The sequence below is a fragment of the Sorex fumeus genome, unplaced genomic scaffold, assembly GCF_029834395.1.
Source record: "Sorex fumeus unplaced genomic scaffold, SorFum_2.1 ptg000169l, whole genome shotgun sequence".
In the NCBI taxonomy this organism is placed as follows: domain Eukaryota; kingdom Metazoa; phylum Chordata; class Mammalia; order Eulipotyphla; family Soricidae; genus Sorex; species Sorex fumeus.
Window position 1 is genome coordinate 12,424,621 of NW_026606226.1, and position 13,659 is coordinate 12,438,279.

Consider the following 13,659-nt stretch of genomic DNA (forward strand, 5'->3'; position numbering starts at 1 on the left):
CTACAGAAGACCTAGTTACGTTGTAGGGTCCCTTAAGCACCATGAGGAGTGATTCCAAATCTTTCTTTTTTTTTTTATTGAATCACCATGAGATACAGTTACAAAGCTTTCATGTTTGAGTTTTAGTCATACAGTGATCAAACACCCATCCCTTCACTAGTGCACATTTCCCACCACCAGTGTCTCCTGTATCCCTCCCTCCCATCCCAACCCTCCCCCTGCCTCTATGGAAGATAATTTCCCCATACTTTCTCTCACTTTGGGGCATTATGGTTTGCAATATAGACACTGAGATCCTATCACGTTGGGTCCTTGATCTACTTTCAGCACACATCTCCCGTCTCGAATGATTCTTCCAACCATCATTGACTTAGTGATCCCTTCTGTATCCCAGTTGCCTTCTCCCCCAGTTTATGAGACAGGCTTCCAACTATGGAGCCTTGTGACTACTGCCCTTGGGTGTCAGTCTCATATTCTGTTATTTTATATTCCACAAATGAGTGCAGTCATTCTGTGTCTGTCCCTCTCTTTCTGACTCATTTCACTTAGCACGATGCTCTCCATGACCATCCACTTAAAAGCTAATTTCATGACTTCATCTATTCTAATCGCTGCATAGTATTCCTTTTTCTAGATGTACCAAAGTTTTACTTTAATCAGTCGTCTGTTCTTGGGCACTCGAGTTGTTTCCAGATTCTGACTATTGTGAACAGTGCTGCAATGAACATACAAGTGCAGATGTCATTTCTACTGTACTTTTTTGCACCTTCGGGACATATTCCCAGAAGTAGCATTGCAGGATCATATGGAAGCTCAATTTCTAGTTTTTTTAAGGAATGCCCATATTGTTTTCCAAAAAGGCTGCACCAGTCAGCATTCCCACCAACAATGAAAGAGAGTCCCTTTCTCCCCACATCTGCGCCAGCACTGGTTGTTCTTGTTCTTTTTGATGTATACCAATTTCTGTGGTGTAAGATGATACCTCATTGTTTTGATTTGTATCTCCCTGATGTTTAGCGATGTAGAGCATTTTTTCATATGCCTTTTGGCCATTTTAATTTTTTTTGAGAAAGTTTATGTTCATTTTTTCTCCCCATTTTTGATGGGGTTGGAGGTTATTTTTTCTTGTACAGTTCTATTTGTGTCTTGTATGTCCTGGACATAAACCCCTTACTAGATGGGTATTGGACAAATAATATATATATATATTTAGAACTAGCTCCTGAACACCACTGGATGTGGCCCCCAAATTAAGAAAAAAAATGACAGAAGAGTGTAAGAAGAGGTGTTTTCTGTGTACCCTAGAGGGAGCTCTGGCTGCCAGGGAGCAAGGGGTTTCTGAAGATGCTGTCTGAAGCCCTGTGGGAATCCATGGGCTGACCGGACTCAGCAGAACCCTCCAGGGGGCTGCATGAGTGAGGCCCAGAAGGAAGAGAGGACTCTTTGTAACCTGCCATAATCACTGGCGCATGGCACAATGCCGGGGCCATTTTCTATGTCAACAACATAACTTGTTGTCCTGTGGTTTACAACTGCCACTTTTTTTTTCTTTGTTTTTGTTTTTTTCTTAAAAATGTCCTTAGGTGTAATGCTTTTCTTTTCTTTCTGGGTTTTTTTTTTTTTGAGTGTTTCGGTCACATCAACAATGCTCAGAGTTACATCTGGCTATAAACTCAGGGATTACTCATGGCAGTGTTCAGGGGACCACAAGAGACACCAGAGATCAGACCCAGTCCAGGTGCATGCAAAGCAAGTGCCCTCCCCATATCTCTCTAACCCCGACACAATGCTTTTCTTAATGACCCTCTGATTATTATACAATTAATCCCCAGTTCCTTGACATGATGAAGGTCCCTGAAATATGCGTGTTCTCCTTAAATGCCTTAACATGCTGATGTTGAGACAGAGGATGTGTACATTCTATATTTGAATGCTCATTGACAATCACATTGCAAACCACATGGACATTGTAGGGGTTTGAGGGGAAGGCCAGGAGTTACTCCTAGGTCTATATGACACTGATGGCTCAGAGTTGGGGCCTGGGGATATCTGGATCCAAGAGGGCTATTCCCGGGGATGCTGAGGGTAGGGGTGGCAAGGATCAAACCCAAGGCATGCCCAGCATAAGTTCCAGCCTTCTGAGCTTTCTCCCAAGCCCAGGCTATTAGGTCTTAAATTTGACCTTACACACTAATCTTTGACCTGAGATTAGAAATAAAAAACGAACACATAACCTGAGTATAAAGGCTGAACAGACTACAAATGTGTGATAAAGCCATGTTAGCCATGTAGGCAACACAGTTTAGTTCCTATTTTTCCCCTTTCAAAAATGATGCAAAAAACTGATGCAAAATATTGAATAGACTTGCAAATAACTTTTCTTCTAATATCAATAACTTAGGATTCCTACAAGTAGATGTAAAAAAGGAGATGTATTTGACCTTGATTATAGAAATAAAAGTACTTGCTTTCTGTTTGGTTTGGTTTGATTCGGGGGCCACACACCTGGCAGTACTTAAGGCTTACTCCTGGCAGATCTCAGGAGAACATAATTGATACTGAAGATCAAACCTGTGTCAGTCAAGTGCAATGCAAGTACCTTAACCACTGTACTCTCTTTCTGGCCCAAGAAAAAGCATGCATATTCTTAAAGGACCGGCCATTGAAAGGGAGCAAATAGTGCCTTTGCCAAATCAAAGGAAGTAGTTTTACCTCTTACAAGACAGCATCCTTAACCTGCAGGAGTTTCCGTCCATCTCTCCGAATGCTACCACTGGGTCCATTTTTCAGGAAGGTCTCTTTGACCTCCTTGGTTCTTAGTTTTTCTAGCACAGGATTCTTTCTAACATGAAAGGAGAGGTTGTTTCTCAGATGTTCTACTCGACCTCCCCAAATTCAGTCTCTGTGGCGTGGGAGCCATTTGAAGCTGAGTTCAGTCAGGGCTTGCAAGCTCATGAGAAAAACCATCAGGGTTAGTACCCATAATCAGGACTTTGCCTTTGGAGAGATGTCAAAATGCAAAAATCTATATCCAGAGTCGAATTCCAGAATTTCCTCTGAAATATAACAGCCCCCCACACACACTCCTAGAACCCAAACTCTATGCCATTCGTGAAATCAAGATGCAGACATGCTCTTATGTCCCCTCACTGACCTTGGACTCCACGTTTATGTCAATCTCCCATATGTATGTCACTACAGTTTTTTCTCTGTGATCATTCATTTGATGACTCAACAAGCCCCAGAAGAACCCAGAGTGGTCAGGGGGAAAATTCTCCTCCTTCTCTATAGTACAAAGTCCACAGTAAAGGTAAAAGGTAAAGGCCCTCCCGTTGATCGTCGATTTGCTCGAGCGGGCCCAGTAACGTCTCCATTGGAGACTTTGTTGTTACTGTGTCTGGCAGATCGAATACTCTCGGTAGCTTGCCGGGCTCTCCGAGAGGGGCGGAGGAATCGAACTCGGGTCGGCCATGTTGGCCGCGTGTAAGGCAAACGCCCTACCCGCTGTGCTATCGCTCCAGCCCACAGTATTCCTTGGTATATGGATCTTTCTGCTCAGAGTCGTGAATTGCTTGAGAGCCAGGATGGTCTGCTTCTAGAAAATAGACAGACTACCCATGTATTGATTGAACAAAGGAAGAAACTTGAATATTAAATAGAGTTAATTTGTCCAAGAACTATATCTTGGTGCCCAAGAATATCCAAGAACATGTAGATTTTGTTGATATGAAAAAGAAAGGAGGAGGTCAGAGAGATACTACAGGGGTTAAGGCACTTGCGTTAAATCCTCAGTAAAACATATGGTCCCCTATACCACTGGGTGTGATCCCTGAGCACAGATCCAGGAATAAGCTCTGAGCACTGCTGGGTGTGGACCAAAACAAAACAAAACAAAACAAAAAAATAGAATCAAGGGGATTCTCTCCTTGATTCAAGGGGATTCTCCCCTTGAATCAAGGGGAATCAAGGGGAATCAAGGGGAAGCTCTCCCCTGCAGTGAGACTTCTCCTATACTCACTACAAGAAATGTATTTTCCTTGAAATCTGGAGGTGTACCAGATAGACACCTTTGTCATCTCTTTCATCACTCCTTTCTAATCCTTATGCGAGTTTCATTTTTTTTTTCAGTTTGTTTTGTCACTCCTTACCCTGTTCTGGCAGCTAACTTAACACAGTTCTCCAAAAATTTGAAATTAAGCCTATTTACATGGCGGAACTTGCTCTCCTAAGGAATCTTTGTAGCTAGAATAAGAAAAGGCAAAACGTGACTAGAGGAACTCAGGATGCTTTCTCTGACTGCTTATCTCTAAGAACCTGACTTTTCTTGTCTGAGTTGCCAACATGACAGGAATAAACATCCCTTCTTATCTCAAGTAGCCACCACAAACTAAAGACGAAGGTGAGGTTCTGATTTATGGACTAGTGACTTCCCCCAGCTCACACTAAACTCACCAGTTCTTTCACTGATTCTGCAAATCAACCTCTTATAACATCCTTGATATTTAAGTCTTGCTTCTCTCCAACAAGGAAATCAGATCCTCAATCCTTACTTCAATAGAAACCTAGAAATGACTCCTCTTGAAAGGACCCCATTTCCTAATGAAGCAAAAAGACTTTCAGGGGCTATATGAAGTAAGGTGACAGAGTAATCTGACTCGGAATACTAAAGTGGACTTCTTTCAGCATTTACAAGAGTGTGTTGCTCTGCCTTCCTCAAGGAGTCACTCATTAGCGTTTCTTGAACAGAGAGGTGATGTTAGCTGACCATGCTGTAGCCATTAGGAGAGAGAGTATCTTCCTTTAAGTTTTCTCCTCATAGAAATAAGTCCCATAATGTCTATGACTGGGAGAACATTGGCATAAAGTCCCCCATGCTGCTGGCTCTCTTAAGCACAAGGGGCTAGGCCTTTCCCTAGATGTCCAGGAATTTTTGGTGCCCAATGCCTGTGGCCTTAACTGCCAATAAACCATCTTACTGGGAAATGAGTCACAGCCTTATCTTCCAGTGCTAGTCTGTGGAATTCAGTGAATGGTCACAGTTGACCTTCGGGTGTCCTGCAGGGGCCATAGTACAGTGGGTAGGGTTTTTGCCTTGCATGCAGCCAACTTGGGTTCAACCCCCAGCACCGCATATGGTCCCCCTAAGCACTTCCAGGAGTGATCCCTGAGCACAGAGTCAGGAGTAATCCCTGAGCACTATTGGATGTGTCCCCAAAACAAACAACTAAACAAACAAATGTCCTGCAGTACTGGGCACCCCATGGGACCCCCATACACAATTAAATAAATACATTAGGGTGTTTTGTGTGTGTGTGTATTTTTTTTTCCGCTAAGAAGCTAGAAACAAGAGAAAGCTGGATGAATGATGTTATGGGCACTTTACAAGGAGGGAGGTAGCAGAGTTCATGGTCTATTAGATTTTTTTGTCAAGTCTGACCCAAACAAAGACGGGCTGCAAAGCTAAATATGTCAACTCTAACCCTATGGCTGCAGCCAGCAAAATCCCTAAGGGACCTAGGGTTTAACATAATGACTTTTCAGCTCTGTGTGAGGAGGTCTGTCAGATGTAATCTAGAATTTAGATATGGTTTAGGCTCTTAAGAACCATTCAATAAAACTGCGAGGAGAGAGAGGTTGGGAGAACAATGACAGGGAGCAGGATCCCTTTAATGAGACTCTTTTCAAATGGAATGAAAGGACAGCAGCTGCCTTAGATGTCTCCAATCCAGCAGGCAACTTCTGGGACTATGTCTGATTGTGATTTTCATGGTGGAGTTTCATTTATTTGATGGCCCGAATTGGAAGGTTCCCATTTCTCCGTACAATGCTGAACAGCTTGCCAACATTCTTCTATCAGGAGAGAGATTGTAAGTTAAATGACTTGGGAGGTTGCAACACCACTCATCTAGTCTACCCATTTAAAAAATTTCAATAAACGGAGCCCAGGAAAGTTGTGTTCGGCAGATGGGTAGGTAGTTCTGGAGTCCAGAAGTTGGGTTAGCCTAGAGTTCCATTCTTATTGGATGCCCACAGGCCAAGTTTTTAATTTGGTTCCTCAGCTAGAGCAGGCCAAGTTTTTAATTTGGTTCCCAGCAAGCTACCGAGAGTATTCGATACGCCAGACACAGTAACAACAAAGTCTCCAATGGAGACGTTACTGGGCCCGCTCGAGCAAATCGACGATCAACGGGAGGGCCTTTACCTTTTACCTTTTACCAGCTAGAGCATGGGGATCATCACATTAAACCTTTCCAGGATTGCTGATGAGATTCTCTCGAGTGAAAGTGCTTAGCACACAAATGGTCAGGGAACAATCACTGTCACTGTCCTCACGTTGTTCATCGATTTGCTCGAGCGGGCCCAGTAATGTCTCCATTGTGACAATTGTTACTGTGTTTGGCATATCGAATGCGTCATGGGTAGCTTGCCAGGCTTTGCTATGCGGGTTAAATATTCTCAGTAGCTTGCCGGGCTCTCCGAGAGGGGCAGAGGAATCGAACTCGGGTCGGCCATGTTGGCTGCTTGCAAGGCAAACGCCTTACCCGCTGTGCTATCGCTCCAACCACGTTCATTATTATTTCTAATGACACTGATAGTAACAATCTGGCATTACTTAGCATACACGAATAGTATCCAGCATTTTAATTGTTATTTTTGACTTATCAAAGTGGCAGAAGATATTTATTTAGGTACTCAAGCAAGAACCCAGATGGTCTAAATTCCTTATCTTTCTCTAAAAGGCTGATATTTAAATCATCAGAAAAGGATTCCCTTCCCTAATCTCAGATTGAGCAACATTAGTCAAGAATTTCGGGGCTGGAACAATAGCACAGCAGGTGGGAGCATTTGTCTTGCAAGCGGCTGCCTGGGTTCGATTCCCAGCATCCCATATGGTCCCCCAAGCACCACCAGGAGTAATTCCTGACTGCATGAGCCAGGAGTAACCCCTGTGCAATGCCAGGTGTGACCACAAAAAGCACACACAAAAAAAGAATTTCACAGAAGGGAGGGGTTGAAGAGATTCCCAGCATCCCATATGGTCCCTGAGCACTGCCATGAGTAAATCCTGAGTGCAGAATCAGGAATAATCCCTGAGCATTCCCAGGCATGACAAAAACTCCCCAACCCCCTCAAAAAAAAAAGAATTTTACAAGGGGAAAGAAGCTGTAATTTCTGTTGAGTGGGAAGCCCTTTGTATCACTGTTATGCATAAAACAAATAAGCAAGCATTGTTCTTAATGGGGAACAAACTCACAAAGGGAAACCTCCATCAGTTTCTGAGGTAAACCAACATCTTTTTGGTTTGGATATAGACGTCCATCTTGATTGAGGAACACTTAGGCAACAAGGTTGACGTGCAAGGAAGGAAAAAGCTACCACCGAAAATATTGCAAGAGTTGTTGTTTGTTGGGCTAACATTTTGTTTTGTTTTTGCTGTTGTGTACTGGTTTCTAGCCCACACAGAGCCTGGCAAGCTCCCCCTGACGTATTCAATATGCCAAACACAGTAACAACAAGTCTCACAATGGAGACGTTACTGGGCCCGCTCGAGCAAATCGATGAACAACGGGAGGACCGTGACCGTGACCGTGACCGGACCATTGTTTACTGGATGCTTCCCCAACAGCAAGGGAACCACTTGGGAATCAGGCCACAGGGCAAAGCTTAAGCCAGCGGTTCTGGGGCCTGCCATATGCTCTGTGTTTCCACCAGAATCCTCAGGTTGCTCCTCAGAGAGCCCCAACTTCATGTGAAAGGCAGTGTCTGCGCTGGCTTGGCTAAACTCACCAGCGATTATAACAGGACGGCCGTTACAGGGTGGCAGAACCACACAAGTAGAGGCCAGAAGATATCAGAGCTATACACTGAGCAGAAGCTTGACTTTTTATCTGCAAGAGCAGCCCAGCCAGAAGGAGCGTGTGGGCCCCTCAGGTCAAGGAACAGATGAGAAGCACATCCCATCCGTCTTCTGTTCTTGTCCTAAAGCTCCGATTTTAGTGATCAGATTCTGCAGTCAAGAAGCTGGCCTCATCTCTTCCTCCTCACCACCAGGACTCCTGCCTGGGGGATGAAGAATCTGTGGGAGATCCCAACGGTGGCTAAGGAGAATAATACATTTTCTACTTTTCGCCATTTTATCTTATAGTTTATTTCCTTATTTGCAGTCCAAGGCGAGTGCTCAGCCCCTGAGCTAACTCTCCAGTCCTATTTTTCACCATTTGCAACATTCCATGCATCAGAGAAGATTTCAAAATAAAATGGTATATTTTTTTTTGCTTTTTGGGTCACACCTGGCAATGCACAGGGCTTCCTCCTGGCTCTGCACTCAGGTGTTACTCCTGGCGGTGCTCAGGGGACCATATGGGATGCTCAGAATTGAACCCAGGTTGGCCTCGTGCAAGGAAAGCGCCTTACCCGCTGTGCTATCTCTCCAGCCCCCTCAAAACAAAATGCTTTTAAAAATTTACATTCAAGAAATAATATTCCGATCTGATGATTCCTTTTGTTTGTTTTTCTGCCTTGGCACAGCTCGAGAAAGTGTAGGGATTTTATTTCTCCCTACTGAAAATATTGGCATCTGCCCTCCGAGTTTGACTTCCATTCAAGTGCCTCCTCTCCAAACTCTATCTTCTAAGCTCCCTAGGCGATAATGTCACTTGGTCATCCAGAATATGGAATCTCCCTCTTCTAGGGGAAGAAACTCATCAAGAATGTCCTTTCCTGGGGCTGAAGTGATAGAACAGTGGATAGGATGTTTGTCTTGCACGTGGCCAACCTGGTTCAATACCCAGCATCCCATATGGTCCTGCAAGCACCGCCAGGAGTAATTTCTGAGTACAGAGCCTGGAGTAACCCCAGAGCATCGCTGAGTATGACCCAAAAGTAAAAAACAGAACAAAACAAAAAACCAGAATGCCCTTTCCTACAGCCTCTAGACACAGCTGTCCCCATCGCTCCAACCCCACCTCACACCCAAAATAATGGCTTCACTTCATTAACAAAGCAGATCGTCTTTTAATATTAACCTCCTTGCAGGTCCCATCCTATCTTCTAAAATAAACAATCCTCATGCAACACTGGTATTGAACACAGTCTCCTCCCTGTTGACATGGGACCAATGTAAAGTAGGTACAGATTGGAGATTCAGTATCTGCCCCAAGAGGGTTGGAGGGAGAGATTTACTAGACCAACCTAGAAGTCAAAGTCAGCAGTTTCATAACAATGAATAAACTTATTTCAGAGTGCGGGGGAGGACAAATACACAGTATTCTTCCAGATAAGCAAATCATCAGAATAAGCAGAAAAATCCAGCCTCTATTTGTCTAAGAGTCTCAAGCTACTAAGGGATTTCCTGTGAGGTTTCCAGTCCAAACCCAGGCTCTGGACTCGCGTGTCCAAGACTCTAATCTGTCCCTACCATACACAGGTCATAATCTGGGACCCCAGGGTCCTTGTGGTTGAAGGTGAATTGCAAAGCACCCACCTCCAGGACTTGGTGGTACATTAAATGCCATGACTAGCCCAAGCTCCTAGCCAGGCCCTGGAAACTAGGAAACATTCATTACGCATTAGAGTTCTAATCCTTCCTCTGGAGAAAGGCAGGAATTATGTCCAGAGGCAGATGAATGACCGCGTTCCCTAACATTAGCCAGTCAATAGGACAGGGGCAAAGCAGAGGAAGAAGGAAGAAGTGAGCAGTCCTCATAGTTAAGTTTCCCCAGCATGGACGAAACTCAAAAAAAAATGTGTCCCAAATGCCATTCAGTTGCATTTCTGCAACGACTGCACCCTGATAAATGCTCCACAAAAATTGATTCTGCTTAAATACTAACTGCTTCTTAATTTCCATAGAGAAGAGAGAAAGATGCGAGTGGTGAGTGGGGCTTGAGAGGAGAAATGCCAAGCCTCTTTTCTTCTGCAGTTTGAGGGAGAAGTAGTCATTCTGGTGGTGGTTTGGAAAAGAGACTTGCTGGGGAAGCAGATCTGGTCACCAAAAAATAAATCAGGAAGTAGCAAAGAGCTGAGGAATTGGCTCAGGGGCCAGGGATGTGGGCCTGATTTGTGGAAGAACCCAAGTTTGATCTCTGGAATAGAAAGTCCCCGAGCACCAAAAGGCTGAGTACTGAAGGGTAGAGAGCTAAGTATGCAGGGAGTGAATCCCCTAACCAGGCCTTCTGAGCCCTGCTTCGGAGCCCCCCCACACAGCTAAAAAACCAACAAACATGGGGTTAGAGACGTGCTTGTACCATAAGTAAGACACGGGGCAATTGCTGAGCTGTGTACTGACCAGGGAAACGTGTAGTACATTCCATAACAATGCCCTTTGCACCACTCCAGAGCCCCCTACCCCCTCAGGCTGCCACAAGGCTCCTTCAGAGGACCCCCAACCTTATCTGCTTCCTCAGCCTTTCAACTTCTGTGTTAGTGACTTCTGTCCTCTGGGTGAAACAAGTGAGCTGCCAACCATTTTAGAGATGGAAAAGAAGAATAAGAATGCTCACGGGGTGGTAATGATAAGAATAATGGCTCAGGGACTGGTAGGCTTGAGGCCCTGGGTTCCATCGCCAGCACCAAACAAATTACTACTACTACTACTACTACTAATAATAATAATAATAATAATAATGATAATAATGGCACTGTAGCACTGTCCTCCTGTTGTTCATCAATTTGCTCCAGTGGGCACCAGTAACATTTCCATTGTGATCCATTGTTACTGTTTTTGGCATATTGAACATGCCACGGGGAGCTTGCCAGGCTCTGCCCTGAGGGTGGGATACTCTCGGTAGCTTACCAGGCTCTCCAATAGGGACGGAGGAATAGAACCCAGGTCAGCCACGTGTAAGGCAAATGCCCTACCTGCTGTGCTATTGCTCCAGCCCAATAATAATAATAAGTACACCCTCATGCTAAATAACTCCTAATACACAGACTCTGTAAGTACATTTCTTTTCCAGACTCCAGATCCAGTGTTCAGACCCATGGCATCCCATTGGTATCGGAACTCCAAGACTACCCAGGCTACCACTGGCTCCATCCATACTCTAAGCCACATCTAAGCCACATCCTCCAGGCCACAGCTGACCTTGAAGGGTGACCTCCCTCTGCCCATGCCAGGTTCTCCTTGGGGCTCTCCTGGCACTTCTGCCAACTAGCATGTCCCTGGGAGGAGCCTGTGAGACCAAAATGCTCCAGGGTAATCAGCTCCCCAGCCTCCTTCACAGAACCACGACCGGAACCAGGTCCGGAAGAGGCTGTGGGGTGACCGTCCCTGTTTGTTTTTTCATTCCTGAGCTGGCAAAGACGGGGGCTGCAGCTTTACAATTAGAACCAGCATGCTTCTTCAAATATTAATATTAATAACGACAAGGAGCAACACATGAAAAGGCCTTTTCATCTTCAAAGCACTTCACAGACTGGAACTCATGGGGGGTCCTTTTCCTCCATTCAGGAGCCAACAGGTAAGGAAGCCCCTCCCCAGGAGCAAGGGTCCTCCCCCCCCCCAGTGCCCCCTCCCCGACCCCCGCTGGGCTTAGAACCCCTGGAGGAGTCCATGAGTTGGCTCCTGAGGTTCAAACGAGGAGAGGAAAAGGAGAGTAGCAGTTTGGGGCAGTGCCACCCTGCTGTCCACAGACTCTCAGCATTTTAGCATCATGTGTCCTAAACAAGGAAAGGACATCTTGCTAGTCACTGCCCAGAAATTGCTTGAATGGGAAGGAGAAATGGCCTTGAAGTTGTAAAAAATAAACAACACTTCTCCAAAAGGTTGATAAGCAAAGCCTGCAAGTCACGCAGTAACTTTGCCAAGAGTTTTCTGCTTAACCGGCACTCACAGACAACTAACTGCATGGGGCTGGGAAGTCTCATAGTTGAAGTATGGGGCTCAACTCTCCCTCCTGCCCCCTCCCCGGCAAGGATCCGGCTTTTCCGTACTGGAAAAGCTGCTGAGGTCCTGGTCTGCAGAGGAAGGGGGACAGGGCCCCCTGATTGTGGGATTTCTCTCTTCCCTTGGCTCTACTGCAGTCCCAAAGGCTAGAGAACCCCAAACCCCAAGGCAGGGAGAGACACATACAAGGTGACCTGGGCTGGCCAGAATGAGCCCAAAATGAGTCCAAAGTGTGCTCTCTGGAAAGCAAGTGCTTTGAGTTGCTAGGCAAACAAGAAAAGCAAAGCCAGACATTTAAGAAAAAGAAAGAAAAGAAGTAAAATCAGAGCCTCCCTAGAGGTGACAGACAGAAAAGGGCAAACCCCCTGTGGCGAAAGACTCTCTCTGTCTTTGGAAAGGCTCCGGTGTGGGTTGAAAACGTGAGATCCCTTCCAAGCCATCTGAAGGAGTCTCCATCCAGCGTGGCTTAGCGTCTCCAAATCAAAGCGAAGGGAGAGCCCCCGTCTTGGAGTCAGACCCCGTGAGCGCCTAGCACCTCACTTTTGCACTGTGGGTTAGCGGATGAATGGAAAACGGGGGATGCAGAGAAACAGAAACCTCATTTGTCTCCCGAAAGTGCCCCACGATCTACTCCAACCTCCCAGGATCTTTGTAAAGGAAAAGAAAAAAAAAAGACAAGGGAAGGAAAGAAAAATGAACTGCAGAGTTTCAGGCAGAAGCTCCAGCTTTACTTCTGCGTCACTTACGGCTCTGCCGGAGCGTCGGTCCTGCGGGAACTGTGGTCTCTTTCCAACTACCTGCAGGAATCCTCTGCTGGGTGGCTAAAGAGGATGCAGGGACCATAATGTTCCTAATAGCACGGCCTCCTTAAATTGGGAGGTGTGGTTAAGTCTGGGAAGGCTGGAAACAGGATGGGCTGCACCCGCCCCAACTACAGGGCTGCAAGCTCTGTGATCCACATGGCAAGTGAATCGTGCTGTTCCCAGAGGTGACGCCGAACCATGCCCACAACCCCATCCTTCAATTCAACATCTCTCGGCAAGCCCCATTGTTTTTTGAGCCACAGCTGGTGCTCAGGACTGCTCCTGGCTTTATGTTCAGAGGTCACTTCCAGAGGTTCTCAGGGCCCCTTATGGGGTGCTGGGAATGGGAGTGCCAGGGAAGAGCCTTAACCCTGTCCTGTCTCCCCAGCTTTTCTAGGTGGGAATTCTTTTATTCGTATATTAGAAAACCTACTAAGAATGGACAATACAGTTGTGATTTCTAGGCACAGTGTTATTTTTATTACAGAAAACTTTGGGGGTGTGGAGAATTCAGTAATTACTTCTAAATGATCCCATTTTCTTTGAGTCATGAATATGAGTTAGAATTTGCCATGATATGCTCATTTTCCTTCTAATGAAAACACAAGTGATCAACATGGGAAGTCTTTGACAGTAATGCCAGAGTGACAAGCTCATTATCCATCATTGCATGAAGCTAGCCATGGAGTGAAGATGGTGCCATAATTAAAACAAGACTGTAGGGCTTCCCTTGGCCTTTGCACATTCACTTGGCTTGAAAGAAAGGAAGAGAACTTGCTAATGGTCCCATTTCCTTTCACTGGATGCCTGTGTCAGCCAGAGAACAGGACTGTAATAAACTGCATTGTAACAAAGACAGACACATCTACCAACCATCTCAGTCGGGTGTATTACCCTTTATTTGGGAAACTAAGAAAGGGAACCACAGAAATTTAGAGATTAAAGTTAAATTAAACCCTCTTTAATTCA

General features: G+C 45.4%; 1 protein-coding gene across 1 annotated transcript in view; it reads right to left on the reverse strand.

Annotated features, from left to right (window-relative positions):
* Positions 1–12,745, reverse strand: part of ETS1 (ETS proto-oncogene 1, transcription factor) — a 147,575-nt gene extending 134,830 nt beyond the window's left edge. Inside the window, exon 1 of the mRNA XM_056107679.1 lies at positions 12,634–12,745. Within this exon, the coding sequence (XP_055963654.1) occupies positions 12,634–12,730 (97 nt within the window). The 5' untranslated portion in view covers positions 12,731–12,745. The remainder of the gene's footprint in view (positions 1–12,633) is intronic.
* Between the last annotated feature and the right edge of the window lie 914 nt (positions 12,746–13,659).